Genomic DNA, 27,289 nt, shown 5'->3' with positions numbered 1-27,289 from the left:
CCCCTGCCACCTCCTCATCTCCTTCTCTTCCTGCTACTCAATTACGCATATATGGGGGATACCCCATAGAGGCATAATTCACGAGCACGGGACCAGTGGGTCTATTGATGGCATGGGCGTGGCGTGCGCTCGGGTGTTGGAGCCACGCCCCTTTAAGAGGATCGGGCGGAAGTCATGGGGGATATAAAAAGACATGAGTTCCGGTCGAGTTTTGAGTTCTGTGGAAATAAAGGAGCCTTGAACAAGTCAAGAAGTTTCGACCCTCTCGTTGTCCGCAACTCCTACATTGGTGACCCCGTCTTGCTCTTGAACGTTTTCAGAGCTTTGAACGAACATGGCGACAAGCACAGTTTCGATCAAACTGCCGGAGTTTTGGGAACGACAGGCTGCCGTTTGGTTCGCACAAGCTGAGGCCCAATTCACCATTCGGAGCATTTCGGCTGACGACGCTAAGTATTATTATGTCGTGTCTGCGCTCAGCGGCTCCACTGTGACCAGGGTGGTGAGCCTTCTCCAGGATCTTCCGTAGGGTGGCAAGTATGAGACGCTAAAGGCCCTGCTGCTTGATACCTTCGAGCTCACTGAGGCCAAGCACGCCCGTCAGCTCCTTTCTCTACCCAGGCTGGGCGACTCCAAGCCGTCAGAGCTGATGGACCACATGTTGTCTCTCCTGGGCAGCCACCGGCCATATATTCTCTTCAAGGAACTGTTCCTGCAGCAGCTGCCTGGACAGGTACGGTCAGCCTTGGCCAACTCGCCCGTTAAGGATTTCAGCGCCCTGGCCATGGAAGCAGACAAGTTTTTCTCCGCCAGACAGCAATGCAGTGCGACTGAATGGGACCCCGGCCCCGTCGAGCCGACGCGGCTGGCGGGCACCGTTGTGGCCGCCATTACGGCCCAGCGGCGGAAGCACCCAGGCTTGTGTTTTTACCACGCAAGGTTTGGTCTCAAGGCCAAGGCATGCCAGCTACCCTGCAGCTTCAGCGAGTCGGGAAACGGGGTGGCCGGCGCTCGTTAACTGCCATGAGCGTCGGCCGTTCGGGCAGTTTGTTGTTCATTTTGGACACCGACTCCGGACGTCGTTTCCTCTGCGACACAGGTGCCCAGGTGAGCGTTCAGCCTGCGTCGGCATTGGACCGGGAGGCCGGGAGTCACGGCCCCGCCCTGGAAGCCGCCAACGGCAGTGCTATTCAGACTTTTGGTAAATGAAACGGGGCACTGTGTTTTGGCGGGCAGCGGTTCACATGGGATTTTGTCACGGCGAGGGTGTCCACCCCCTTGCTGGGCACTGATTTCCTCTGCGCCAACGGCCTATTGGTGGATGTTAAAAATCGGCGCCTCATTAATGCGGAGATATTCAGTTCACTTCCATGCTCGCTGAGCGGGTCCGCCACGACGAGGCTTGCTTGCACGCTCTCGACCTCTGATGTTTGCCCGCCTCCTCACCGAGTTCCCGGCCCTTACACGGCCCATATTTTCGGCCGTTGTCGTCAGACACGGGGTGGAGCATCACATGTCGACCACTGGTCCGCCTGTCTACGCCCGGGCTCGACGCCTCGACCCGGGGAAACACGTTGGAGCGTCTTGGCATCATGCGACGGTCCAACAGCCCGTGGGCCTCGCCTCTCCACATTGCGCCGAAGCCGGGTGGTGGTTGGCGCCCGTGCGGGGATTACCGCCGCCTTAACGACGCCACTACCCCTGACCGCTACCCAATCCCGTACATCCAGGATTTTTCTGCCTGCTTGGCCGGTAAAGTTTTTTTTTCTAAGGTGGACCTTGTTCGTGGTTACCACCAGGTCCCCGTCCGGCCGCAGGACGTTCCTAAGACCGCGGTGATTACACCTTTCGGGCTTTTCAAATTCCTTCGTATGCCTTTTGGGCTCAAGAACGTGGCCCAGGCTTTCCAGTGTCTGATGGACAGCGTGTTGCGGGATTTGCCGTTTCTGTTCGTCTACCTGGATGCCTGGACGCCAACCCTGGTGTTGGGCTAGCGGCTAGGGTGCCGGCTTAGGATCCTAGGATCCTGGGTTCGAATCACGGTCGATCGCTGAATTAACGCCAGGGGGGTTGACTCAGCCTGTCATCCTTCCGAGGTCGGCAAATTGAGTACCAGTTCACTGGTAATTCCCTGTTTGTCGTAAAAAGGCGACAAAAAGGGTTGGCGGCAGGAAGGGCATCCGGCCGTAAAACATTGCTTCAAAAAGGGGACCGAAAAAACAACAACAACAACCACGGTCCCCGAAAAAGGCCAACCCCCGCTTTGCGGGGAAAAATGGCCTCTAAAGGTGGTTTTTTTTTTTTAACCTGGACGATATTCTCATCGCCAGCGCTTCCAGGACGGAGCACATGCTTCACCTCCGAGCGCTCTTTGAACGCCTCAGTCAGCACGGCCTTATCATTAACCCGGCCAAGTGTTTGTTCAAGGTTGCCTCAATAGACTTTCTTGGCCACCGCATCATGAGGGAGGGGGCCGTCCCACTGCCGTCTAAAGTGGAGGCTGTGAAGGGGTTTCCACGCCCCTTCACCGTCAGGGCCTTGCAGGAGTTTTTGGGCGTGGTGAACTTTTACCATCGGTTCGTACCCCGTGCGGCCCCATTATGAGGCCCTCAAGGGCAAGCCTATGAAACGCGCCATTGACTGGACCGAGGAGATGGCCAAAGCTTTCACGGATGCTAAACTGGCCCTCGCCAGCGCAACCATGCTGGCGCATCCGTTGCCCAAGGCACCGATTGCTCTTACCACGGACGCTTCGGACTACACGGTTGGCGCCGTGCACGAGTAGTGGGTCAACGGGGCCTGGCAGCCGCTTGCTTTTTTTAGCCGGCAGCTCCGCCCTAATGAACGAAAGTACAGTACCTTCGATCGTGAGCTCCTAGGCCTCTACCTAGCTGTCCGACACTTCCGTTAACTGTTGGAAGCCCGCCCATTCACGGCGTTTGTGGACCACAAGCCCCTGGTTTTTGCCATGGCCAAGGTCTCGGAGCCGTGGTCTGCCCGTCAACAACGCCAGCTCTCCTTCGTTTCCGAGTTCACGGCGGACATCCAACATGTTGCTGGGAAAGATAACACGGTCGCCGATTGTTTCTCCCGGTCCATAGCTGGCGCGGTGCACCTTGGCATCGACCGCCCGCATGGCGGCCGATCAGATCTCCGACCCAGATGTCCAGGCCTGCAGGGCGGCGGTCACGGGGCTTCGACTGTCTGATGTGCTGTTCAGGGACACGGGCACCACGCTACTGTGCGACGTTTCTTTGGGACAGCCTCGACCCGTCGTACCCACCAGCTGGAGACGGCTGGTGTTCGATGCCATCCACGGTCTTTCTCACCGGGCAGGAAGGCGTTGCAAAAGTTGGTGGCGGCGAAGTTCGTTTGGCACGGGCTCAGGAAGGATGTGCGCGACTGGGCCAACACCTACGTCGAGTGCCAATGCTCGAAGGTGCATCGCCATACCTAGGCCCCGTTGACGCCATTCACAGTGCCCGAGCGATGGTTTGACCATGTTAACGTGGACCTGGTAGGGCCCCTTCCCCCCTCACGGGGATTCACCCACCTCCTCTCGATGGTCGAAAGGACCACCAGGTGGCCAGAGGCCGTCTCGCTTACATCTACGATGTCCGCCGATGTGGCCCGGGCGTTCATCGGTACTTGGGTTGCCCGTTTTGGCGCCACCTCAGACATCTCTTCAGACAGGGGGCCCCAGTTCACTTCAGAGCTCTGGGGTGCTGTTGCCCAGGGGTTGGAGGTAAAGCTCCATCGCACGACTGCATATCATCCCCAGGCTAATGGATTGTGTGAGAGGTTCCATCGCTCTATGAAAGCTACTCTCAGGGCCAGCCTCCGGGATGACAGTTGGGCCAACAGACTCCTGTGGGTAAGGTTGGGCCTCGGGACAGCCCCTAAGGAAGACCTCCAGTCCTCATCCGCTGAGCTCGTCTATGGCCAGCTGCTGCGGGTTCCAGGGGAGTTCATTCCTGACGCCACAAGCCCCTGGTCCACTGCCCGTCAGCGGTCGGTTCTCCGGGAGAATGCCAAGATGTTTGCACCGGTGCCCACATCTCAACATAGTTTGCCTCAGGCCCACGTCCCGCCGGATCTACATACAGTGGAGTAAGTCTTTGTTCGCCATGACGCACACCGGGGCCGCTTTGGCCGCCTTATGACAGGCCTTTCCGCGTTCTGGAGGCCGGGGACAAGTCCTTCGTGGTCGACATCGGTGGCAAACCGGACCATCTTTCGGTGGACCGCCTCAAGCCGGCTCACTTGGACCTGGACCAGCCCCCTCGGTTGGCCCAACCCCCATGGCGGGGCCGTCCCCCGTCAGGTAAGCCCCCGGTTGGCCTGCCTACCGCCAAGCCGCTAACAGTCCCTGCTCGGGTCATCAGGGGTCGTTTCGGCCGGGTGGTTAAGTCCCCCCAAAAACTGACATTGCCCGTGCGAGTGAATTCTGGGGGGGCGCGTGTGGGGGATACCCCAAAGAGGCATAATTCACTAGCACGGGACCAGTGGGTCTCTTGATGGTATGGGCGTGGTGTGCGCTGGGGTGTTGGAGCCACACCCCTTTAAGAGGATCAGGTGGAAGTCATGGGGGATATTAAAAGACATGAGTTCCGGTTGAGTTTTGAGTTCCGTGGAAATAAAGGAGCCTTGAACAAGTCAAGAAGTTTCTACCCTCTCGTTGTCCGCAACTCCTACACATACGTAAATTATCTGTGCATCTTTTTTGTCTTCTGGTTCTCCTTTGAACCTGTGTGAATAAGTCGCTTGTTTAGCTCTTACATGAGCCTAGACTTCAGTAGATTACAAAAAATGAAATGGTTAAAAAAGTTATGGAAGATCTTTGGAGTTCTGATATTAGCCCTCAGTCAGATTGGTGAATAACAATTTTTTTTAAACATTGTGACTTCAGATGATGACTTTAAGACGTGGATCTCTTGCTTTTTGGCAATTCAAATTTCACCTGTTCATCTACCCAATTGTGTCTAGTTCCAATTGCCAACTCATTTCTATAACAACAACCTCATCAGCTTTATTGTCATGCATTTTGTTTGTGTTAGATTCCTGTGCTTGTCTGTTTCTTTTGTAAAACACGCTTTTTCAAATGGGTTCAATCACAACAATCAAACAAAATCCGTTCTGACCTTTCCCAGGATGCGACCCAGAAAGAAATAATGCCTTGCAAAACTGTCGCCCACAAGGAGGCGTGCTTCGGGGTTTGGATAAAGGAGGCCCTGGTGGGTCGTGCGGAAAAATCCCTGGTGCGGGTTGAAACCGGCACGAAGCAGCTCATTGAGAAACTCCCGAAATATCCCACCACCATCAATACCGGCTTCATCAAGACCGTGGGCATTAAGCAGATGCACACGGATCTGCTTCCGTAAATCTGGTTCTGAAAATGCATAAGAAGTGCAGTGGAGTGCAGTGTGGGAAGGACAAACTAGTTTCAACTTAGCAACAACAACAAAAAACAAACAAACAAAGAAAACACCAAACTAACTTGGACATTTTTTCCACAACATGAAATGTCAAAACAGAATGATGTATAAAGTCATCACAAATTCAATTTTATGAAGTTCACCAATAATTGTACCCCAGCAATATTAATGAACTGATAAAAATTTCATCATGAAGAAAAACCAAAAAAAATGACCTAGAACGGCACTTGGTAGAGAGCGTACCTCCGCCAGGCTGAACAGTTTACGGTTTGTATACCACTGATAAGTCAGATCTGGATCTGACATGAACCAAAAACGAATCGGTTTGTTCTTGGCATTTACCCAACTGATCCACCAAGTTTTGTCATATGTCGTCCACACCTTTTGAGATATCGTGCTTTGTCGATTTTAGACCTATTACTCAATGGTGAAGAATCACTCCATATCCGGATCCAGATCTCCACACAAATCTAATCATTTTTTCCGTGTCACATGCACTACCTCTCCACCAAATTCCATGCGAATCTGTCCACAACTTTGAGATATTTTGTTCACAGACTGGGGTGAAAACATAAGCTCCATTCACCTTTGGTGGCCGAGGCAACGAGAAAGAGCAACGATTGCAGACAATCACCAGCACTTGTTTTGTGCAGTGCTTCTGTGCTTTCATAGTATGTACTTTATAAACGTACTCACATTCTAATAGTACATACTTTATAGATGTACTTACATTATAATTGTACATACTTTATAGATGTACTCACATTCTAATTACACATGCTTTATTGATGTACTCACATTATAATAGTACATACTTTATAGACGTACTCACGTTCAAATAGGACATACTTTAAAGATGTACTCACATTCTAATAGTACATACTTTACAGATGTACTCACATTCTAATAGTACATACTTTATAGATGTACTTACATTATAATTGTACATACTTTATAGATGTACTCACATTCTAATTGTACATGCTTTATAGATGTACTCATATTCTAATAGTACTTACTTTACAGATGTAGTCACATTCCAATAGAACATACTTTAGAGACGTACTCATTCTAATTGTACACTTTATAGACATACTCGCATTCTAATAGTACTTACTTTACAGATGTAGTCACATTGTAATAGTACATACTTTATTGACGTACTCACGTTCAAATAGCACATACTTTAAAGACGTACTCACATTTTAATAGGACGTATTTTGTAGATGTACTCACATTCTAACAGGACTATACTTTATTGATGTACTCACATTCTAACAGTACATACTTTATAGACATACTCACATTCTAATAGAACATACTGTTACGGGGAAGTGTTACGGATTCATCACTTCCGTTGTGCTGGTTTGCATCCACTGTAAATATTTCTGATTCCATGTACTATTATTGTGTTCAAAAGGTTTATTGTTCATGAACTGTTTTCAAAAGGTAAAAAAGTTAATGTTAAAAGAAACAGGAAACCAGATCGGGAACCGGAGGAAGAAGAGGAAAAAAGGGCGGAGCGAGTGAGTCGGACAAGAAGGGGCCGAGCTACTTGCGGTCTGGAGTGAACGTTGGCGAGCAAGGGTCACTAGCGAACTTTCGGGTTTCCGGGAAAGGGATTCCGACGACAGAGTTGTCATCGCTGTGACCAAAAAACCTGCGTGTCAGGTTTTTGGCAGTGGATTCCGAGGAGAATTATCGCTGGGCCGTTACGTCTCAAGAGCGGGTCGTCGGCCATTTTGACTCGCGCAGGACTTGTGCTTCGCTCGCGGTTTCGTCTCTTTTCGACCATCTCCACCGCATTCAGACGTCGATCTGGGGCGTGTGTGTGACGTGGCTTTTTGAAGGTTAATTCGTCCATACCCGAGGGTGTGATCTCTCAGTCGCCTGTAGGGCGCCTTTGGATTTCCCAGTCGCCTTGAGGGCGCCTTTGTACAGCTTCGGCTGTGTGACGGTACTTGCCATCCGCACGGGATTCTGGTCTCGATTGGACATCGTTCTGGCGATCGCTGGAGTGAATCAACTTCGTCTTGAAGCCGGGAATAAGAGACATTGGGTAATGTTCTTGTTTCACTCACTTGGAGCACAGTGAGTTATACATTACAAAACTGATGGTACCATCATAGGATATTGATTGTACTTTTGATTACTGTTATTGTTGTACCGTTATTCTTGTGTGATCTTAATACAGTATTTGTTTGTGAGTAACAATTGGGGTGGCTTCTCCATTGATCTTTGACATACAGAATAACACATTTTTCTGCCGTGACTCCTCTCGGGGATCGGAAGTACACCATGACCAGGGGGCCGGGGAGGAGCACGTAACAATACCACATAGACGTACTCACATTCTAATGGTACATACTATATAGACGTACTCACATTCTAATGGTACATACGATATAGATGTACTCACATTCTAATATAACATACTTTTATTGATATTATTTCCAGATTAATATAATATAATAATATTATTACCAGATTATTAATAGTACATACCAGACTTGCCAGATATGTGTGTAGGTATGCATGTATGTGTATATTTGTGTGTGTATGTGTGTGTGTATGTGTGTTTGTGTGTATATATGTGTATATGTGTGTATGTGTGTATATGTGTGTATGTGTATGTATATGTGTGTATATGTGTGTATATGTGTGTATGTGTGTGTGTATGTGTGTATGTACATGTGTGTATATGCACGTGTTTGTGTGTATATGTGCATATGTGTGTATGTGTGTATGTGTATATGTGTATATGTGTATATGTATTTTTTTTTTTTGTATGCAAGATCGAGGCTCGTGAAAGAGCTAACATTAATCACACAAACCGACACATCAAACACAAAATAAGGGGAGCAGAACACAAGATGGGGAGAGAGGGGGAAGGACACAAACACAACATTTGAGAGCAGGAACATCGAGAGAAATGTGGGAGGGGGAGGGCTTGGGGGGAGGTGGGAGAGGTATAAAACATGTGGACACTGAAAGGACTTCCAGGAAAGAAGTTGGAATTTCAAAAAAAGCGTATCTGGGGTGAATTAGCAGGGGTAGAAAAGATCAAGGTTTTAGATGGGGAAAGATAGATGGTGGTGAACAGCTGTTTTAAAGACCTGGAGGGAGGAGTGGGATTGAAGGGAATGGGGGAGTTTGTTCCAGAGGCGGGAGAAAAGGGGAATGAAAGAGTGAAGGTGAGCAGAGAGCCAAGATTTTGGCAGTTTAACCATAAGATCTGGCAGATCTTGTGCGACCTGTAGGAATATTTGGGGGACAGAGCACAGAGAGAGCTGGGGGAGCAAGGCGAGAGAGGAGTCGGTAGAAGACAGAAAGACCACCAACCTGCCTGCGGTGAGTGAGTGAAAGGCCCTCGGAGTTAGCTTCATCGCAGGAGATTCCAATGATTCTGAAAGCTTTGGTTTCAACAGCATGAAGCTGGGCTTGGTGTGAGGCAGGAGCACCAGCCCAGAGGGGGGAACAGTATTCCTTCGAGCTGCGGATGAAAGCCTTGCATGTGGTGAGGAGCTCAGGTGTGCCAAGGAAGGACTTCGCACGACGGAGGATGCCCAGACGGCGACTGGCTTTGGAGGCCAGCTTGGAAATGTGGTTTTCCCAAGAAAGATCATGGCAGAAAGTGAGACCCAAAAGCTTGAGCGACAGAACTTCTTGGAGAGGATTGTTGAGAAAGTGGATGGGAGGGTTTTCCAGTCGGTCTTTTCGGAGAGACATACAGACTTGGCATTTAATATGGAATATTTTTTTTCTTCTTGACTTGGGTTTACTTTCTTCACTCAGTATATCAATCTGGTGAGTTTCTTTCACACTTTGGTGATTTATTTGTTAAAAGAACCATGTTACTGATTGTCTGTCACAGCAAGAAGTCAACAACAGGATTATATCACAGGTGGCGTGGCAAAATGTATGGACAGGTGCATTTGATGATTGGCTTCACAGTCGGGTATACAAGGGTTGTTGCGTTCTGTATCAGTGGAAAATAACTGCTGCACGTCTCCAAAAGTTATTGCCGCTTCCTCTGGAGATGGTCCGTCAACTCGACAATGCCGTTTGTCATGGAGTGGTGGCTTTACGAAATTATGGCATGAAACAGCGTGCTATTGCTCGGCAGTATGGCATCACTCAAGGTCAGGTGTCAAAGATCCTGAAACGAAATGCTCAGAGGGGTGTCCCTACTCCAATACCGAGGCCAGGACGTCCCCGCAGAAGCACAAGGAGGGATGATCGCCAGCTGCACCGGTTAGTCCGCAATGGCCGTACCAAGTCAGCTAATCGGCTTAGGGCTGAGTGGCAGCAACTGACAAATGTGCCTGTATCCAGAAGTCTAGTCAACCAACGACTGGTTCAAGCAGGCTATCGTGCCAGGCGTCCCCTGAGAAAGCCACGCCTGACCAGACAACACCGCCAGCGCCGATTGCAGTGGGCCAGAGAGCACCATCAATGGCAGCCAGGACACTAGAAACACGTGATCTTCAGTGACGAGTCTCGATTTCTGGTCTATCGTCAAGATGGCCGCGTCCGAGTGCGCAGACAAGTGCATGAAGCCTACAACAAAGATTGTATAGTGCCAAGAGTCCAAGCTGGAGGTGGTGGGGTGACCGTTTGGGCTGCTTTTGATGCAGGGGGAAAAACTGACCTGGTTGTTCTGAATGGAATCCTGAACCAGTTCAAGTACAGGGCCATTCTGGAAGAAACATTGCTTCCATTTGCTCGTGCAGCCTTTCGAGGAAACTTTGTCTTCCAAGATGACAATGCACGGCCTCATTGTGCTCGCATGATCCAACATTTTCTTGCTGACCGTGGTGTAGAGCATATGGAGTGGCCTGCCATGTCCCCGGATATGAATCCGATAGAGAACTTCTGGGCAGAATTAACGCGTCAAATCGACCACTTAGACCAGCAGCCGACCTCTGTGCGTGAATTTCAGCAGGCTATTGTCACTGCATGGCAAGCGATTCCTGTCCAAACCTTGGCAAATCTCGTGAACAGCATGCCTCAACATGTACGTGCTCTCCTGAATGCTCGTGGGGGTTACACGAAGGACTGAACTGTAATTTTACTGTCCGTAATCCCAGTCGTAATTTAACTTTTGTTTTTGTTTAAAAAAAATTTGGCTAATGTGCAAAATAAAGAGATACTTCTGGAAAACGTACAGAAGTTTAACACAGTACTGTCCATGAATTGAGTTCGATATCAGTTTACATCACTTTCAAGGATCAATTTATTTGTTTCGAAATGTCAAATGTGGTTTTTGTTTCTTTTAAAGGTCACATTAACAAAATCTATAATAATTTCAACATAATTCCAATGAACTTTTGGTTCTAAGACATCTTGAAAAGTAAGTTCACCCCCACAAAAAAAATATTCCATATTAAAGGCCAAGTCTGTAGTAAGAGTATGAGATTTGTCAGGATTGAGAGACAAGTTCCACTTGTTTGCCCAGTCTGATTTTGTCCAGGTCTGCAGAGAGTGAGGAGGCTGCAGACTGCCAATCAGAGGGGAGGAATGGAGCGGCAGAGTGTGGAGTCATCAGCAAAGAGATAGAGGATTTTCCAGAGAGTCGGAGAGATCATTGATGAAGACCAGAAATAGCACAGGGCCCAGAACACTACCTTGGGGAACTCCAGCCAGAACAGGAAGGGGGGATGAGAGAAATCCATTCAGGGCCACACGTTGACTACGACCAGAGAGGAAGTCCGCAAGCCATGCAAGGAGATTTCCATGGATACCATAGGAGAGTTTGGTGAGCAGAGCTGGGTGCCAGACCGTATCGAAGGCATGTGAGTAGTGTATATATGTTGCTTCTGGGACACTCTCATTTTCCCATTGACTTACATGTTAATTTTCCTCTTAACCTCATTGCCCATTAACACCTCTATTTCTCCCACCCTAATCTTTATGAACCTTTTGTCTTTAGTACCTATCCTTAATGTTGTTCATTAGACCACTCAAACACTACAAATATTTGTTTTCCCTTATAGACCTATAATCCTTCTTCTACATATCATCTGGCAGATTATCTTTGACCCACTCAAACATCGACCCATACACTTACATGTTAATTTTCCTCTCACCTCTTTACGAACCTTTTAGCCTTTTGACACCTATCCTTAATGTTGCGCATTAGACCACTCAAACAATGATTCCCCCTTGGTCTTATGGTACTCTTCCTATCAATGATCCCGAGTAGACCACTCAAACATCGATCCTACAAATATTTGTTTATGCGTGGGAAATAATTTAATTCTCTTGCCACTCCCTTCACCATCTAATATATTAACAAAAAAGATGTTTGAGTTTGGTTCTTTATTAAGATATTTTAACTGAGCTAAGATAAAATGGTAAACCTCCCTCAATGTTCTTGTTTGACCTCCTCCTCTCCCACACACCATTTTTAAATTAAAGTATATATTTTCCTGACAACCATCAAAGTTTTCCGTCCACTAAAAAATATTTCCATCTTTTTTACCCAATTCACCGGTATTTAAATTAATTCTATTTGTTTTGTAAATTTTTTTACCAGTCGTCTTTTCAATTATACCTATTTGATATTTTTCACATTCGTTATGTTTACCATTTATATACCAAGGTCGATTACACCTCCACTCTTTAGTCTGGTTGGTACTTGGTTCTATCATTTATATAATAGTAAAAAGGCGGCGGTAGCCCGTTAAAATCCCTAACCCCCCCCCCCCTTTTTTTAACTTATCACTTATATACTTATATAACCATAAGGGAGACTATCAATTCCATTTTCTAAAATAAACCTCTTATCATCAAAAGCCCCCAATGCTTTCTTATTCACCTCTTCTGAATATAATTTATGTTTATAACTTCTTATTCCATTAATCTTTCAAACTCTTCTTTCTTTGTTGTTAAACAGTTATAATAATCCTTAAAGTTTATTGTTTCTTTAATAACATTTTTCTTTACACCTTTTAACTTCTTATCAGTCGTTTCAACGTTATTCACAATGTATTTATAAGCATAAGCCTTAGACCTCAATCCCACAAATTCACTCATGACATTTCCTCCTAATTCATCCTTGAACTTTCCAATCACCTTTTTATTTTTAGAAGAGAACAACTCACTCTCTGGACTGTAATTACTCGTGTCATAGATATTAATGTCCTTTTTCATGTCTGAATAAACATCATCAGTATTAATTTGCAAAATAAAACTATCTGTATCCATATAAAGTAGATTAACATCATTTTGATATTTCTTCCTCAAGTTGTTATAAAAGTAATCATACATTAATGACTTTGATAAATCAAGAATTGATGTTCCAATATAAATAGGTTTGTCCATTTCAATACTCTCTTTAATCAAATGGATCGCACAAAAGTTCTCAGTAAAGACCTCAGCTCGAGTAAAACTCGGTCTATTAATTAATTTTGATGCTTGTTTCCAAGATGTTGATAGTCTGATATTTTGTCTTTTCCTCACATTTTCCATGGTCTTACCAAAGACCGCATTATTCATCAATTTATAAAAGTCTTTCTCAAAATTTGTTTTTGACTCTGTTCTTCTTTGTGTATTAAAATCAATGTACTCCTTTAGCCAATGACTTTGATTGAACTTTAGAACCCCGTGGATCTTCTCTACTCTTAGACCTTTTGATAAATATTGTCGCAAATTTCTTTGGTGTAGTACATAATTTTTCTTGTTATATAATGTAGTAAGTAATTTTTCTGTTGATTCACCTATATTAAATGATTGTTGATAATCACTTAACCACTCCTTCTTTGGACTTTACTTTTCACAAGCAAATGGGAGATCTTTGTGTAGGTTATGAAGTTCCTCTGGATATTTCAAATCGACCTCAAAATAATAAACAACCTTTGAATCATCCAATTCTTTTTGTGTAGAAATACATACATCTTGTAAAACCTTTTTGTAATCTTTTTCCTTTACCCATCTAAGTTTTCCATAAGGAAGAGCCTGAGACATTGCCCAGCCATACAGGTTGTTAGCATCATAATACATCAAGTAGGAGCTCTCTACCGATGGATCATAATTTGGAATGTACTTGTTATTTTCTTTAGCATATCTCTTTGAACAGACTTGCGAAATTCCTCCTCTCTTTGCCTTTTCAATCATCAAAAGCCTAAAGGTGGTTATATAAAAGCATATCAACATCGGTTATCAAATCCAAATCTTGTTTTGTCATTTTCAACATCGCACTCCAGGCCAATCCAGGTGCTGTGTAGTAGTGAGCAGGATCCAATCCATATCCAGTGCGACAAACAGATCTAAAGGCTTCAAATACATCGGCCAATAAAAGCACATCAGTTTTGAGATACAAATCATGATACTCGCCAAGATTCTTGATGTTATATTTTTCCCAAACATTTTGTGCGTGTACATAATCTTTATCAGATATATGACTGTTGTTTAATTTGTTATAGAAATTTCTTTTGAAGGAAGTTGTGTTTCATTGAATCTCTCAAATGAGTCCATATAGTCATAGGGGTAAATTCCCTTTTGTGTTAGAAAATCTTTATCTGAAAAATACTCTGAAAGACATGGAAACTCTTTTAGATTTTGAACCAAGTTAGCCAATGGACTTGCCATGAATTTAAATGTATCAAGAAATCTGATATGAGTAATAGGAGATGTGTGAATTGTTTTTGTGAATGAAATGTATTTCTGATCCGTGTTTGGAATTGCTGAGATACTTCCAGAAGTCTTTGAGAGTTCCTTGATAAATAGATGTGTATCATAATGAGCATTGTTATGAAGAAAAACAGGAATGAAAGAGGGGAGTTGATAATTAATATTATAACTTTGATGAGCCGGACCTCTATATTTACCAGTGAGATGACAATGGTCTCTAACCTTTAGACCTTTACCAATTTTCTTCTCACAAATATGACAGGCAACCTTTGGCTGTCTAAATTCTCTTTTTTCTCTACTTGTTAAGGACATTGGTTTATTGGTTTCTCTCATTATCTTGGTTAATCGGACACAGTCTTTTTCTAGTCGTTTCACAAACTCCTCTGGGGTATTTGAGCCTCTATACTCCTCTACCTTGTTATATTCATCACCAACGGATGATTTGATATAATAACAAAAACCACAAGGAGTATGTTTTTGATATTTATTTGTGTATGATTCTTTTGGATCTGGAGAAGCAGTATCAATTTTTTCTAAAATACTTTCAAAATCAGCATATATAACAAAAGGATGTTTTATTGTTTTCTTTTCATCTTTGAATGTGATCTTTGAGCCTTTTTTAGGCATGTTGATTACCGTTGATTTATGTTCACCACAATAATTTGAATGTTTATCTAATCTTTCTTGTGTATGGAAGAAGTTAAGACAACGCATACAAATATATATTTTATTTGTTCTTTTACATACTTGTGGTTTTATTAATTTTGTAATATATTTGATGTATGTATAATGTGAATTTTCCTCTGAATTAAAATATAGAAGATTAATATGAGTTTGTTTACAATTGTCAGAAAGCTTTAAAACCTGAATGTTGTTTGTTTCTGTTAGACCAGAAACATTAACTGATAAATTATTCAACTTTTCAAATTTAGGAATATCATTTAAAGTCATAGGAAACTTTAGATCTTTCGTATTTAATGTATTCTCATATTTTTTATAATGAGATACTCTTTCATCATGAAAATGTGGAGGATGTAAGTGTGCTAGAATAGACCAGAGAAAACATTTATTGTCTTTATTTTTGATATTGATAACTGCTTTTCTATTTTTGATAACACTGGGTAAATCAATGTAAGAAGAAGCTTTTAGAGGATCTGATTTAAGAATATGAATGTCTATGTAAATAATTTTTCCTATATTGAATCCACTTCCTACGATTGAATTATCCACATCTTGCTCTTGTTTAATAAGTTCATCATAGACTCCTGATGTTTTAAAATCTTGATATGAAGATATAAAGTGTGGCTCAGTTCTAATGTATGGTGTATCTATAACTCCTTCGTCCTTTCTAATTTTACTCCCATATAAAATTTAAGGGGTTTCATTTCTTTTAGTGTTTTTTCAATCAACGTTTGAACAGCAGGTTTAACTATTTCTACAGCATCAACTATAGACTCTGGTTCAGGAGGTTTGAAGTTAAAGACTTATTTTAATATGTCCTTTGAATGCGCCATCAGAGTTTTTAGTTGTGATAAAATTTGATAAATGTTGATTTGTTTTAAGATGTATTTCGAAGCCTTTCTTGAGGATATTTTTTATTACAGGCAGAACAGTGTTTTGTTTCCTTCTGAATAGGAGATAGTAGGTGAAGTAGATTAAATCTGTGTTTGTTAGTTTTAAGGTGTCTTTTGTATTTATTGTTTTTGTATACTGAATCGAGGCTCGTGAAAGAGCTGACATTTACTTCACAAACAAATCAACCAGACAAACAAAATATATAAAAAGAGGGAGCGGAAGACAAGAGAATGGGAGGCACACAAGCACTTGAGAGCACACAACATTTAAGAGCAGGGAGATGTGTGGGAGGGAGAGGGCTTGGAGGGAGGAGGCGTGGGAAGGGGGGGGGGGGGGTCGGAGAAGTTCAAAACACAAGGACACCAAGGACTTCCAGGACAGAAGTTGGCATTTCAAAAAGTGGAATTGGGGTGAAATTATCGGGGATAGAAAAGATCAAGGTTTTGGATGGGGTAAGATAAGAGATGGTGGTGAACAGCTGTTTTAAAGACCTGGAGGGTGGAGTGGGATTGAAGAGAATGAGGGAGTTTGTTCCAGAGGCGGGAGAAAAGAGGAATGAAGGAGTGAAGGTGAGCAGAGAGTCTTGTTTATATTCTTGTTCACAAACATCGCAATACGTTGCTTTGATCATATTTATATAGCAAAATTATACTTAAAGTAAAACACCTTCTTAGAGGCTTTTTAAAAGATGAAACTGTGCTTAAAGTAAAACACTTATAGAAGAAAGTGCCTTTTTACAGGCTTTTTATATATGAAACTATACTTAAACTAAAACACTTTTTCACTCAGAATCATCTGAGTCATAACTATCACATGAATACTCAGAATCATACTCAGAGTCATCAATAAAGCTACTCTCATAACTATCATTTGAGCACAAACTATTAGCATCATAACTATCATCTGAGTTCAATGAAATACTATCATCACCATCGTCCGAGTTCAATGAAATACTATCATCACTATCGTCCGAGTTCAATAAAATAGTAAAATCTTCACTGCTGTATTGACTCGTATTTAATTCGCAGGAAAAATATTCCCATCAATATCTATATACTTTCTTTCATTAACAGATTCAATCTCTACATTTTTAATATCAAAAGTTATCTTTAAATAATCTCTAACTATCATAGAACGAAATGACATTTCACCAGAAATATTAACATCATTCATTTTACTTAGATCTACACCCTTTGGATTATTAAAGAAAATACAAATGTCTCCTCTAGAATTATTAATGGTCTTATCATTCTTTTTCAAAGTATCACGATCGATCACTTTTTCAAGCTTTGAATAAATTGCCAGGAGTAGAGGAGAAACTTTTGTTAGATTTACTTTAATGGATGTCTTTCCAGGTATAGTTAAAGCTCTTCCTTTAAATGAAATAGAGGGGCTCATGTCATTTTCCATAACTGGTTTTAGCCAAAAATTTCCATATTTATCTTTGTTCAATTTAACATCTTTGACATATTTTTCTATATCTTCCACCAAAGTAGAGATTGATTGAAATTTGTCTTTTGTGCTTTGAAACATTGTATTTATTAGCTAATAAACTTGCGTTTAGTTTAAGTAAAAATTTACTATATAAATATGATAGAAGGATATTTAGAATTTCCAGACTCTCCATATGATAAATTAGAGAATTGTCCGGCTTGTAATAGAATAGGGCTTAATAATGAGGGTTCATATAAACAATGTATTTTCTGTGATTATCTTCTAATTAATGATAATAAAAATTATATAAAAATATATAACTCTTTTAAATTAGAACCAAAAATGAATTACTTTACAAGATTAATAAGAGAGATGAATGTTAAGTATTATGATGATAATACACCATTTCTTTCAAGGGAAGAGACTCTTTGTATTGAGGAAATGTATAAGGGTTTAATGATAATTATTCAAAATAATTTTAATGGAAATGTTAATACAAGATACTATATAAATAAAATAATGAATTATTTTGAAATTAAACCTGAACTCAGGATAAAACATAGAGTTTCTAAAATAGCTCAAAAAAAGTTAGATGACTTGTTTTCCAAATATATAAATGAATGATTTTTTACCCGTTTGGGAAAACAAGATAAAATTTAACAACCATAAAAATCTTCCAAATTCATTAAGATGTCTAATAGTCGGATCAAGCGGATGTGGAAAAACCTGTTTGCTTTTAAAGATGCTCCTTACCCTCAACTTTTTAGATTATGATAATTTAATAATTTTTACGAAGTCAAGTTTTCAACCCGAGTATCAACTACTATCACAAGGTTTTAATGCGGGTCTTAAAAAGGAAGACATTATCGGTTTATTTAAACTTCAAAACAAACTAAATGATTACAACATTGAGGATATAATACAACTATTTTGTGATACACAGAAATCAAAATCAAAACCCATAACTTGTATTCTCAGTGATAATACGGATGATATACCTTCACCTCAACATTTAGATAAATCAAAAAAGAGCCTCGTTATCTTTGATGATTGTGTTAATGAGAGAAACCAAACAGTAATGGATAGCTACTATACAAGAGGGAGACATTCTTCTTGTAATTGTATTTATCTTAGTCAGTCATATTTTCAACTCCCTCGTCGCTCAATAAGAAACAATGCTAATACTTTTATTTTATTTAAGTTAAATTCAATAGATGTAAATAATTTTTGGAGAGATAATTGCTCTACGTTATGTAGTAAAAAAGAATTTGAAAATTATATGAAACACACGATTGGAAAATATAAATATATTGTTGTGAAACAAGATGAGATACTAACTGATATTTTACACACATAAATGACAACTATTATTAATCTTGTGGGTAAATCTGCTTCAGGAAAGAACTTTCATAAATCTAAACTCTTGAATAGTAAAAATGAAAAGATTGTAAGTTTTTTTTAAAAACACCCGAAGATTCGTTTTGTAGGTACTACAACCAGAGCAATGCGACCAGGAGAAATAGAAGGGAAAGATTATTACTACATTTCAATGGAGGAACATATGCGACTGAGGAACGAAGGTCAAATATTTGAGGAGGTTTCTGAAGGAATGAGAGGCGGTTTCCTCAAAATGTGGAGGTTTCTGAATACAAAATATTCAAATTGTAAGAGTGAGTTAAATAAAGTAAAATCTAATGGTCTTGGGATTTTAGAAACTAATCCTGAAGGAATGAGACAAATTATTAAACATTTGTGTGGTGATGGAGTTAAGATTTTATCATTCGGTTTTGATATCGATGAGGAGACAACACAAACGTATGAAAAGCAGAGATACAAGTATTAGTGAAGAAGAAATAACAACTCGTATTAATACCAATAAAGAATTTGATGAAATATTTAAAGAAAAGGTTTAATTTCAACACATTTACTATAATGACGAAGAAAAGGAAAATTTTCCCATTGACCTTTACAATTCATTAAATGATATTTTTCAATAAATAAATACAGAAGATGAATACCGAAGAAAGAGCAAGAAAGTTTAAAGAACATCAAGAGTTGCTTTCAAAAGTTGTAAAGCAACAGGAAGAGATAAAGAAGAAACGGAGACAGAAACTAACTGGTGAAGAAGCCTTTGAAAGAAAACAAGAGAAATTTTTTAAACCACTTTTAAAAACTCAACAAACGATTTCACCTTCAGTTCCCACGGTATAATTTACTCCGAAAAAACTTCAAATGCTCAAAGATTTTAGTCAAATGACAGAGAAAGAACTTGGAGAATTAGAATATGATGATGATGGATTATTTCGGAAACTTGAGGAGGTAAATCAACCACCTAATTATGTTGTGGAAGCTCTTCAAAACAATGAATATTCGGCGGGTTCAAAAACCAGAGCAGGTCTCATTCCAACAGAAGAACCAGCACAGTTCCATCTTGTGAAAGAAAAGTTATTGATATTTAATGATAAATTGGTGTTCTTAAGTTCTGCTCAACCAAATGTTGAATTAACTCCAAGATTAATGTTTCTTCTAACAAACTCCGGATTCAGCGGTTCAAAATATTTTGATGAACCACTTGATATGGAAAATGCGGAAGATAGGGTATATATTGATTTACTAAACTCACTTGATTATGGAGTTTCTGTTGCCGGTAAAAGTAAGAGGAATGAGAAGGAGAAACATATTATTGATGCTTTAAGTAAGCTTGGTTCGGGTGTTAGCTTTCTTCCAAATGACCCATCACAATTAGTTAACAGGTTATTATTGTTGTTAGGTAGTAAGAAGGCTGGAAACAACAATTGTTTTAATGAAGCATCTGCCATTTTAGATCAGTTGATGAATATGAAAATAATTAATAAATGTCAATACAAAGATATCTTATTAGATATTAAATAAGATGAGAAGCACAATTCTTAGTTTTAATTTCACGAGTGATTACACAGCTTCATTCCCTTACCCACTACAACTTGACCCCACAAAAGAATATGAGGCTTCTTTGTTGTCAATGGAGACTTACAATACACTTTTTAATATCACAGAGAAAAACAACAAGTTTAGTTATAATCCAGGAAGTGGGTACAAAACTATAACAGTTTCACCCGGAGCTTACAAGATATCTCAAATATCTTCTGAAGTCTCTCGCCTTATGAAAGAAAAAGGTGATGAACCAAAAAAGATTGCAATAAATATTCAAAAACACACTTCAAAATCAACTATTAAACTTAAAAATAATTATAAAGTTGATTTCACGATTGAAAAATCGTTTGGAGAGCTATTGGGTTTCTCTTCAAAAAAGATTGAAACTAACGGGACGTTTTACAGTGATAATGTCATTCAAATATCCTCCGGTATAAATTCAGTATTAATTCATTGTGATTTGATTGATGGTGCTTATAACGATGGAATAAGAACAAATACAATATTTTCATTCAGCGCATACTCAACCCCGATTGGTTATAAATTTAATATGGAACCAAAAAATCTTGTCTATTTACCTGTCAGGAAAAACCATATACAGAGTAAATTTTAGGATAACCGATCAAGATAATCGTATGATCTCCTTTAATGAAGAAATTATATCCATCAGAATTCACCTACGTGAAGTTTTTCAATAAATAAATAATGGTTATTGTGAGAAAACACGAGTTGGGAAAATATAAAGTAATTACAGGGGATGGGATGTTCCTTTCACCATACTATAAGGGTAAAGGTATGTTTCTTGGTCGAGGCTACTATAAACCAAAGAGACAACGGGGTGTGGGACATCAATTTAGAAATAAAGGAGATGGGATAATTGATACTCTAATGGGTATTGGTTCAACCATTCTTAAACATAAAGACCGAATTGGTTCAACTGCTTCTGCCGTGGGCTCCGTTGCGGGTGCTATAAAGAGTATAAAAGATGCTCAAAAGGAGTCTCATAAATTACAAGCAATCAAAGAAATAAAAAAAGGTAAAACTCAACTATCTTCACAAGAACGACAAAAAATCATTAAAATACTTGGGTCAGGGTTTCAACAATTTTAATGCTATATAAATACAAGTATGGAAGCGATTGATAGTATCTATTATTTGGATGATACGATTATCATTTCAAACTCCACTAAAAAGGAAGACTATTTCAAGGTAAATGCTATAACAGGAACAGACTGGAATTCAAATGGAACAAAAAGTTTTGAAATAAATAATCAACAAACTTACTTGAATATAGCTGATAGTTTCTTGCTGTGTAAATTTAAATTCACTAAGGCTGCGAATAATACTAATGCTACACTCGTAAATGATTTCTTCTGGAAAATGTTTGATAGTGTCCGCCTGTATATTGGAACACAAGAGGTTGAAGCGGTTGATTATGTCTCTGCTACATCTGAAATGATGAAATTTACACTATATTCGTTTAGTGATAGAATGGGTAAGGGAGCTGTTGAAGGTTTTATTCCTGATATGTCAACGGGAACAAATGCTGACCCTGGTTATAGTCAAAGGAAGTCAATGTATAATGATGATACAAAAGCAGAGAATAGTTTTACCGTAGCAGTACCTCTTAAAGGTATATTTGGATTTTGTGATTATGATAAAGTTTTGTATGGGCTTAAAATTAGATTTCAACTACAAAGGAATGATAATGTGAATAGATTGCTTTTTGGGGCTCAAAATGCTTTTGGTGATAATAAAAAATTTGTTATTAATGATTTGTGTTGGTATATTAGTGAATATACTCCTAATCTTAAAACGGAAGAGATGTTAAATAGAAGACTTAACTCAAAGAAACCATTAAATGTATCATACCTTAAAAGAAGATGTCAACACGTTAAACTGGACCACACTACCTACACTTGGAATTTAGGTGTTCTTCAAGGAAAGCCACGATACCTATGGCTCATTTTTAAGAAACCAGATGGAGATGAAGGTACTGATAAGAATAATGCGCTGAGTGATAATGCTACGGTGAGACAACTTCGGGTTTCTCTTGATGGTACATTTTATCCGCGAGATAGATTGGAAATTGATTGGGAAAAAAATGATTATGCAGAAGCCGACAAGTCTTACCAAAAGGTGTGTGAAAGCAACGGTAATAATGATCCTATTTTGGATATGGTTGCGTTTCAAAAACTTTATACAATCTATGCAATTGACCTGATTTCTCAAAAGGAAACTATAAAGTCTAATAGAGTGGATACTTCTCTATACATTGAAAGAGGAGAGAATGAAGAAGTTGATGCTTATTGTTTGCTTTTGGAGGAAACAGAATTACAGATTAATACAGATAATGGTGTTATGATTAATATCACATAGGTTTTTTCTCATAAATAAATGAGTCGGAAAGAACCGGTATATGTTAATCAAATCAATCTTAATAAATTAACATCTTGTATTCAAAATCAAAAGCCTTGTATTATTAATGTTAATACAATTCAAAGAAAAGGAGCAGTAAGAATTGATGTTTTACTCACAAGAGAGCAGATAAAAACACTAAATGATGCTGGATCACTTAAAATTAAAATGACAAAACCTATGTTAAAGAAATATTCAATACAAGAGGGAGGATTTCTCCCATTTCTAATTCCTTTATTTGCTGGTTTAAGTGCGGCGGGAGCATTGACTGGTGGTATTTCAGCAGCGGTAAAAACTGCTAACGAAAGGAAGGCACAACTAAAAGCTCAAAAATAATTGGAAAGACATAAGGAGTTGGAGAAACAAATTAGTGGAAGTGGTGTCATTGTAGATTTTGCTCAAAAACTTGAAAGTCTACCTGAAAAAGCTAGATTGTTGGTTGGAGATATGCTTTCCTCTATCGCTCAAGCGGGTGTTAAACTAACTAAACGGGGTAATGGATTGTATCTTTCTCATAAATAAATGGATAAATGGTTTAAACAATTTGGAAAGAATACAACGTCAAATATAGAACTTGCTAAGTATTGTAAAAAACTAAAAATGGATAACGTGGTAATCTGTATGAGTGATGAATTAATACATATAAATAAGAATACAAAGAATATTATTTTGAATTTAGACACACAGAATGGTTCTCATTGGGTTTGTATTCATAATAGTCAGGATAAATATTATTTTGATAGTTATGGTATGCCACCGCCTGTTGAAGTAATACAATTCTTACAGAATGGTGTTTATCAAACATTTCAAGTTCAAGAAATTAATTCTAAATGTTGTGGTCAATTATGTTTATATGTATTATTTCAACTCAACAATAATGAAAATTTTTATGATATCATTTTAAACCTAATATAAATGACTTATGTTGGAAAAGATGGTTCTATCTTTGGAGAATCCTCTCAGGATATTGATTTATCAAATTATTATACAAAGGCACAGGCTGAACGACAAAAATATAGTATAAGTAAAAATATTAATATGAAGAATACTTATAAATTAATCAATTATCCAAACCCTACAGATGTGAATGACTTAATTAGATTCAGTGATTTATCACACTATATATTTTTAAATAAAACCACGTTTTGTTAAACAAGTAAAATTTACAACCACAACACCTGGTTATACTGACCATACACCTTTCCTCATTGAATTTAACTACCTGCTTACAATTGAATTTTATAAAGAAGGACATATAGTTAATATGCGAATTAATAAATGGGGGTATGATATGCCTGATTTAGGGTATAATTGGTCTTTTTCAATAAACATAGAAGACCTACATGATTTTAATCAGTCTCGTAAAGAAGAATATTATCCGCTTGGTGAGGATAAGGATTTATGTGGAAGTACAATTAATAAACAACAAATACATGGTTTTAAGAAAAGAAAAATATATGATAGTATAGCGATGGTTAGCATGACAAAGAAGGAAGGTAATGAGATAAGGATAGAAAGCCGAGGAATACAAACCGATTTGGTAGTGGGAAGATGGGGTGGTATTACTCGTCATAATATTAATCTCACATATATTTCTGATACATAAATGGCAGGAAGAAGACTACAAGAGAATTATAATTTTTGTATTCAGGGATACCTACAAGAAAAGGGCACTCGGTATTACATAGCTTATGATTTGGAGCATATACATGGAAATTTTGTCATAAAAAACTGGCCTTATACTGATATTGCTAAACCCACAAATAGAGACTTGTTTAAAATATTAAATAAAAATGAACTTCTCAAAGTTATGAAATATAAAACTCTTTTCGAAATCATCAACAATTCTTATTGGTATCCTATTATGAGAAAAATAATTATAGATACAAGAATATCTCAAAATCCAGATGAGTATATGTATAATATTCTTTGGGGCTCAAACTCAAGGGTAGCAAGGGATGAGGAAGGAGTTGAAGAAGAGAAGGAGGAAAGAGAGAAAAAGGAGAAGGAGGAAAGAGAGAAAAAGGAGGAGGAAAGGGAGAAAAAGGAGAAGGAGGAAAGGGAGAAAAAGGAGAAGGAGGAGCGGGAGAAAAGGGAGAAGGAGGAAAGAGAGAAAAGGGAGAAGGAGGAAAGAGAGAAAAGGGAGAAGGAGGAAAGAGAGAAAAAGGAGAAGGAGGAAAGGGAGAAAAAGGAGAAGGAGGAGAGGGAGAAAAAGGAGCAAAGAGGGAGGAAAAATATAAAAAGATGGAAATCAGTGAGATTCGTAAAAGATTGAGTGTATTACAGCAAATAAATCAATCTCAACGCACCGAAGAGGAAAATAAAGAATTAACGACTCTTACAAAGATAATGATTTTTTAAATGGTTGAGATGAGTTCAGCGAGGAGATTTACATGAAGAAGACAAAGGTCATATACAGACTTGGCATTTAATATGGAATATTTTTTTTGTGGGGGTGAACGTACTTTTCAAGATGTCTTAGAACCAAAAGTTCATTGGAATTATGTTGAAATTATTCTAGATTTTGTTAATGTGACCTTCAAAGGAAACAAAAACCACATTTGACATTTCGAAACAAATAAATTGATCCTTGAAAGTGATGTAAACTGATATCGAACTCAATTCATGGACAGTACTGTGTTAAACTACTGTACGTTTTCCAGAAGTATTTCTTTATTTTGCACATTAGCCAAAAAATTTTTTGGCAAAAATAAAAGTTAAATTACGACTGGGATTACCGACAGTAAAATTACAGTTGTATACTTCGTGTAACCCCCACGGGCATTCAGGAGAGCACGGACACGTTGAGGCATGCTGTTCACGAGATTTGCCAAGGTTTGGACAGGAATCTCTTGCCATGCAGTGACAATAGCCTGCTGCAATTCACGCACAGAGGTCGGCTGCTGGTCCAAGTGGTCGATTTTATGCGTTAATTCTGCCCAGAAGTTCTCTATCGGATTCATATCCGGGGACATGGCAGGCCACTCCATATGCTCTACACCACGGTCAGCAAGAAAGTGTTGGATCATGCGAGCACAATGAGGCCGTGCATTGTCATCTTGGAAGACAAAGTTTCCTCGAAAGGCTGCATGAGCAAATGGAGGCAATGTTTCTTCCAGAATGGCCCTGTGCTTCAACTGGTTCAGGTTTCCATTCAGAACAACCAGGTCAGTTTTGCCCCCTGCATGAAAAGCAGCCCAAACGGTCACCCCACCACCTCCAGCTTGGAATCTTGGCACTATACAATCTTTGTTGTAGGCTTCATGCACTTGTCTGCACACTCGGACGCGACCATCTTGATGATAGACCAGAAATCTAGACTCGTTACTGAAGATCACGTGATTCCAGTGTCCTGGCTGCCATTGACGGTGCTCTCTGGCCCACTGCAATCGGCGCTGGCAGTGTTGTCTGGTCAGGCATGGCTTTCTCAGGGGATGCCTGGCACGATAGCCTGCTTGAACCAGTCGTTGGTTGACTAGCCTTCTGGATTCAGGCACATTTGTCAGTTGCTGCCACTCAGCCCTAAGCCGATTAGCTGATTGCGGACTAACCGGTGCAGCTGGCGATCATCCCTCCTTGTGGTTCTGCGGGGACGTCCTGGCCTCGGTATTGGAGGAGGGACACCCCTCTGAGCATTTCGTTTCAGGATCTTTGACACCTGACATTGAGTGATGCCATACTGCGGAGCAATAGCACGCTGTTTCATGCCGTAATTTCGTAAAGCCACCACTCCATGACAAACAGCATTGTCGAGTTGACGGACCATCTCCAGAGGAAGCGGCAATAACTTTTGGAGACGTGTAGCAGTTGTTTTCCACTAATACAGAACGCAACAACCCTTGTATACCCGACTGTGAAGCCAATCATCAAATGCACCTGTCCGTACATTTTGCCACGCCACCTGTGATATAATCCTGTTGTTGACTTCTTGCTGCGACAGACAATCAGTGACATGGTTCTTTTAACAAATAAATCACCAAAGTGTAAAAGAAACTCACGAGATTGATATACTGAGTTAAGAAAGTAAACCCAAGTCAAGAAAAAAAAAATATTCCATACTAAATGCCAAGTCTGTAGTTGATGATGCTATTGACTTTAGTTAGTTTTATTTGTAAATAAATGGAGGAGAGAGTGAAGGCATTCCTAAGGATTCTTTATGTTTTAAAAATTAAGATAGAAATGTATATGTTGAAAACCAAAAAGGTTTTGATACTCTGTCGGACTTTTTCTGATAAATAAATATAAGTTATTGTCTCAAATGTAAAAAGAAAACTAAATCTAAAAATATCTCTTATGTTAAAGCTAAAAATAATAGAGTTTATCAAAAAGGAATATGTCAAGTGTGTGGCTCTAAAAAGTGCCAATTCATCTCTCCTAAAAGTGGAGGAGATATACAAAAGTTTCTGTCAGGAAGTAAATTTACAACAACTGGAATTCCTGGGGAAATACATCTTCCTGGATATTCTTTCTGTGGTCCTGGAACAAACCTGGATAAAAGATTAGATGAGGCTAACAATCCTAAACCTTGGTCCAAGCCGATAAATAGGGTTGATGAAGTGTGTATGAAGCATGATATTGCTTATGGGAATACCACTACATTGGATGAAAAACATGAAGCAGACAGAGAAATGTTGTATAATTTGTCCTTGATACAAAATCCTACATTGAGAGAGAAAGTTGATAGGTTTATTGTGAAAAAAATGATAAGTGCTAAATTGAAACTTGGTCTTGGTTATTTCCCAAAAAACTATTAAACTCCAATGATGTTATCAAGACTGAGGAGCTTTTGGCTAATGAATTACATAAACCTATAATCACAAAGTTTAAAAGAAGGAAAGTTTATTCTAAATACACTGACCACATATGGTCCGCTGATTTAA

At 39.9% G+C, this 27,289-nt stretch overlaps 1 protein-coding gene across 4 annotated transcripts in view; it reads right to left on the bottom strand.

Moving 5' to 3' along the window:
* Window positions 1–27,289, bottom strand: part of UBE3C (ubiquitin protein ligase E3C) — a 173,350-nt gene that overhangs the window by 27,823 nt on the left and 118,238 nt on the right. For all 4 annotated transcript variants that reach the window (XM_078785705.1, XM_078785708.1, XM_078785704.1 and 1 more), the window contains one exon: window positions 5,142–5,389. In XM_078785705.1, coding sequence (XP_078641831.1) covers window positions 5,142–5,389 — 248 coding nt within the window. The remainder of the gene's footprint in view (window positions 1–5,141; window positions 5,390–27,289) is intronic.

The sequence above is a fragment of the Myxine glutinosa genome, chromosome 10, assembly GCF_964187855.1.
Source record: "Myxine glutinosa chromosome 10, kmMyxGlut1.1, whole genome shotgun sequence".
Taxonomy (NCBI): domain Eukaryota; kingdom Metazoa; phylum Chordata; class Myxini; order Myxiniformes; family Myxinidae; genus Myxine; species Myxine glutinosa.
This window is presented reverse-complemented; position numbering and strand designations above follow the sequence as displayed.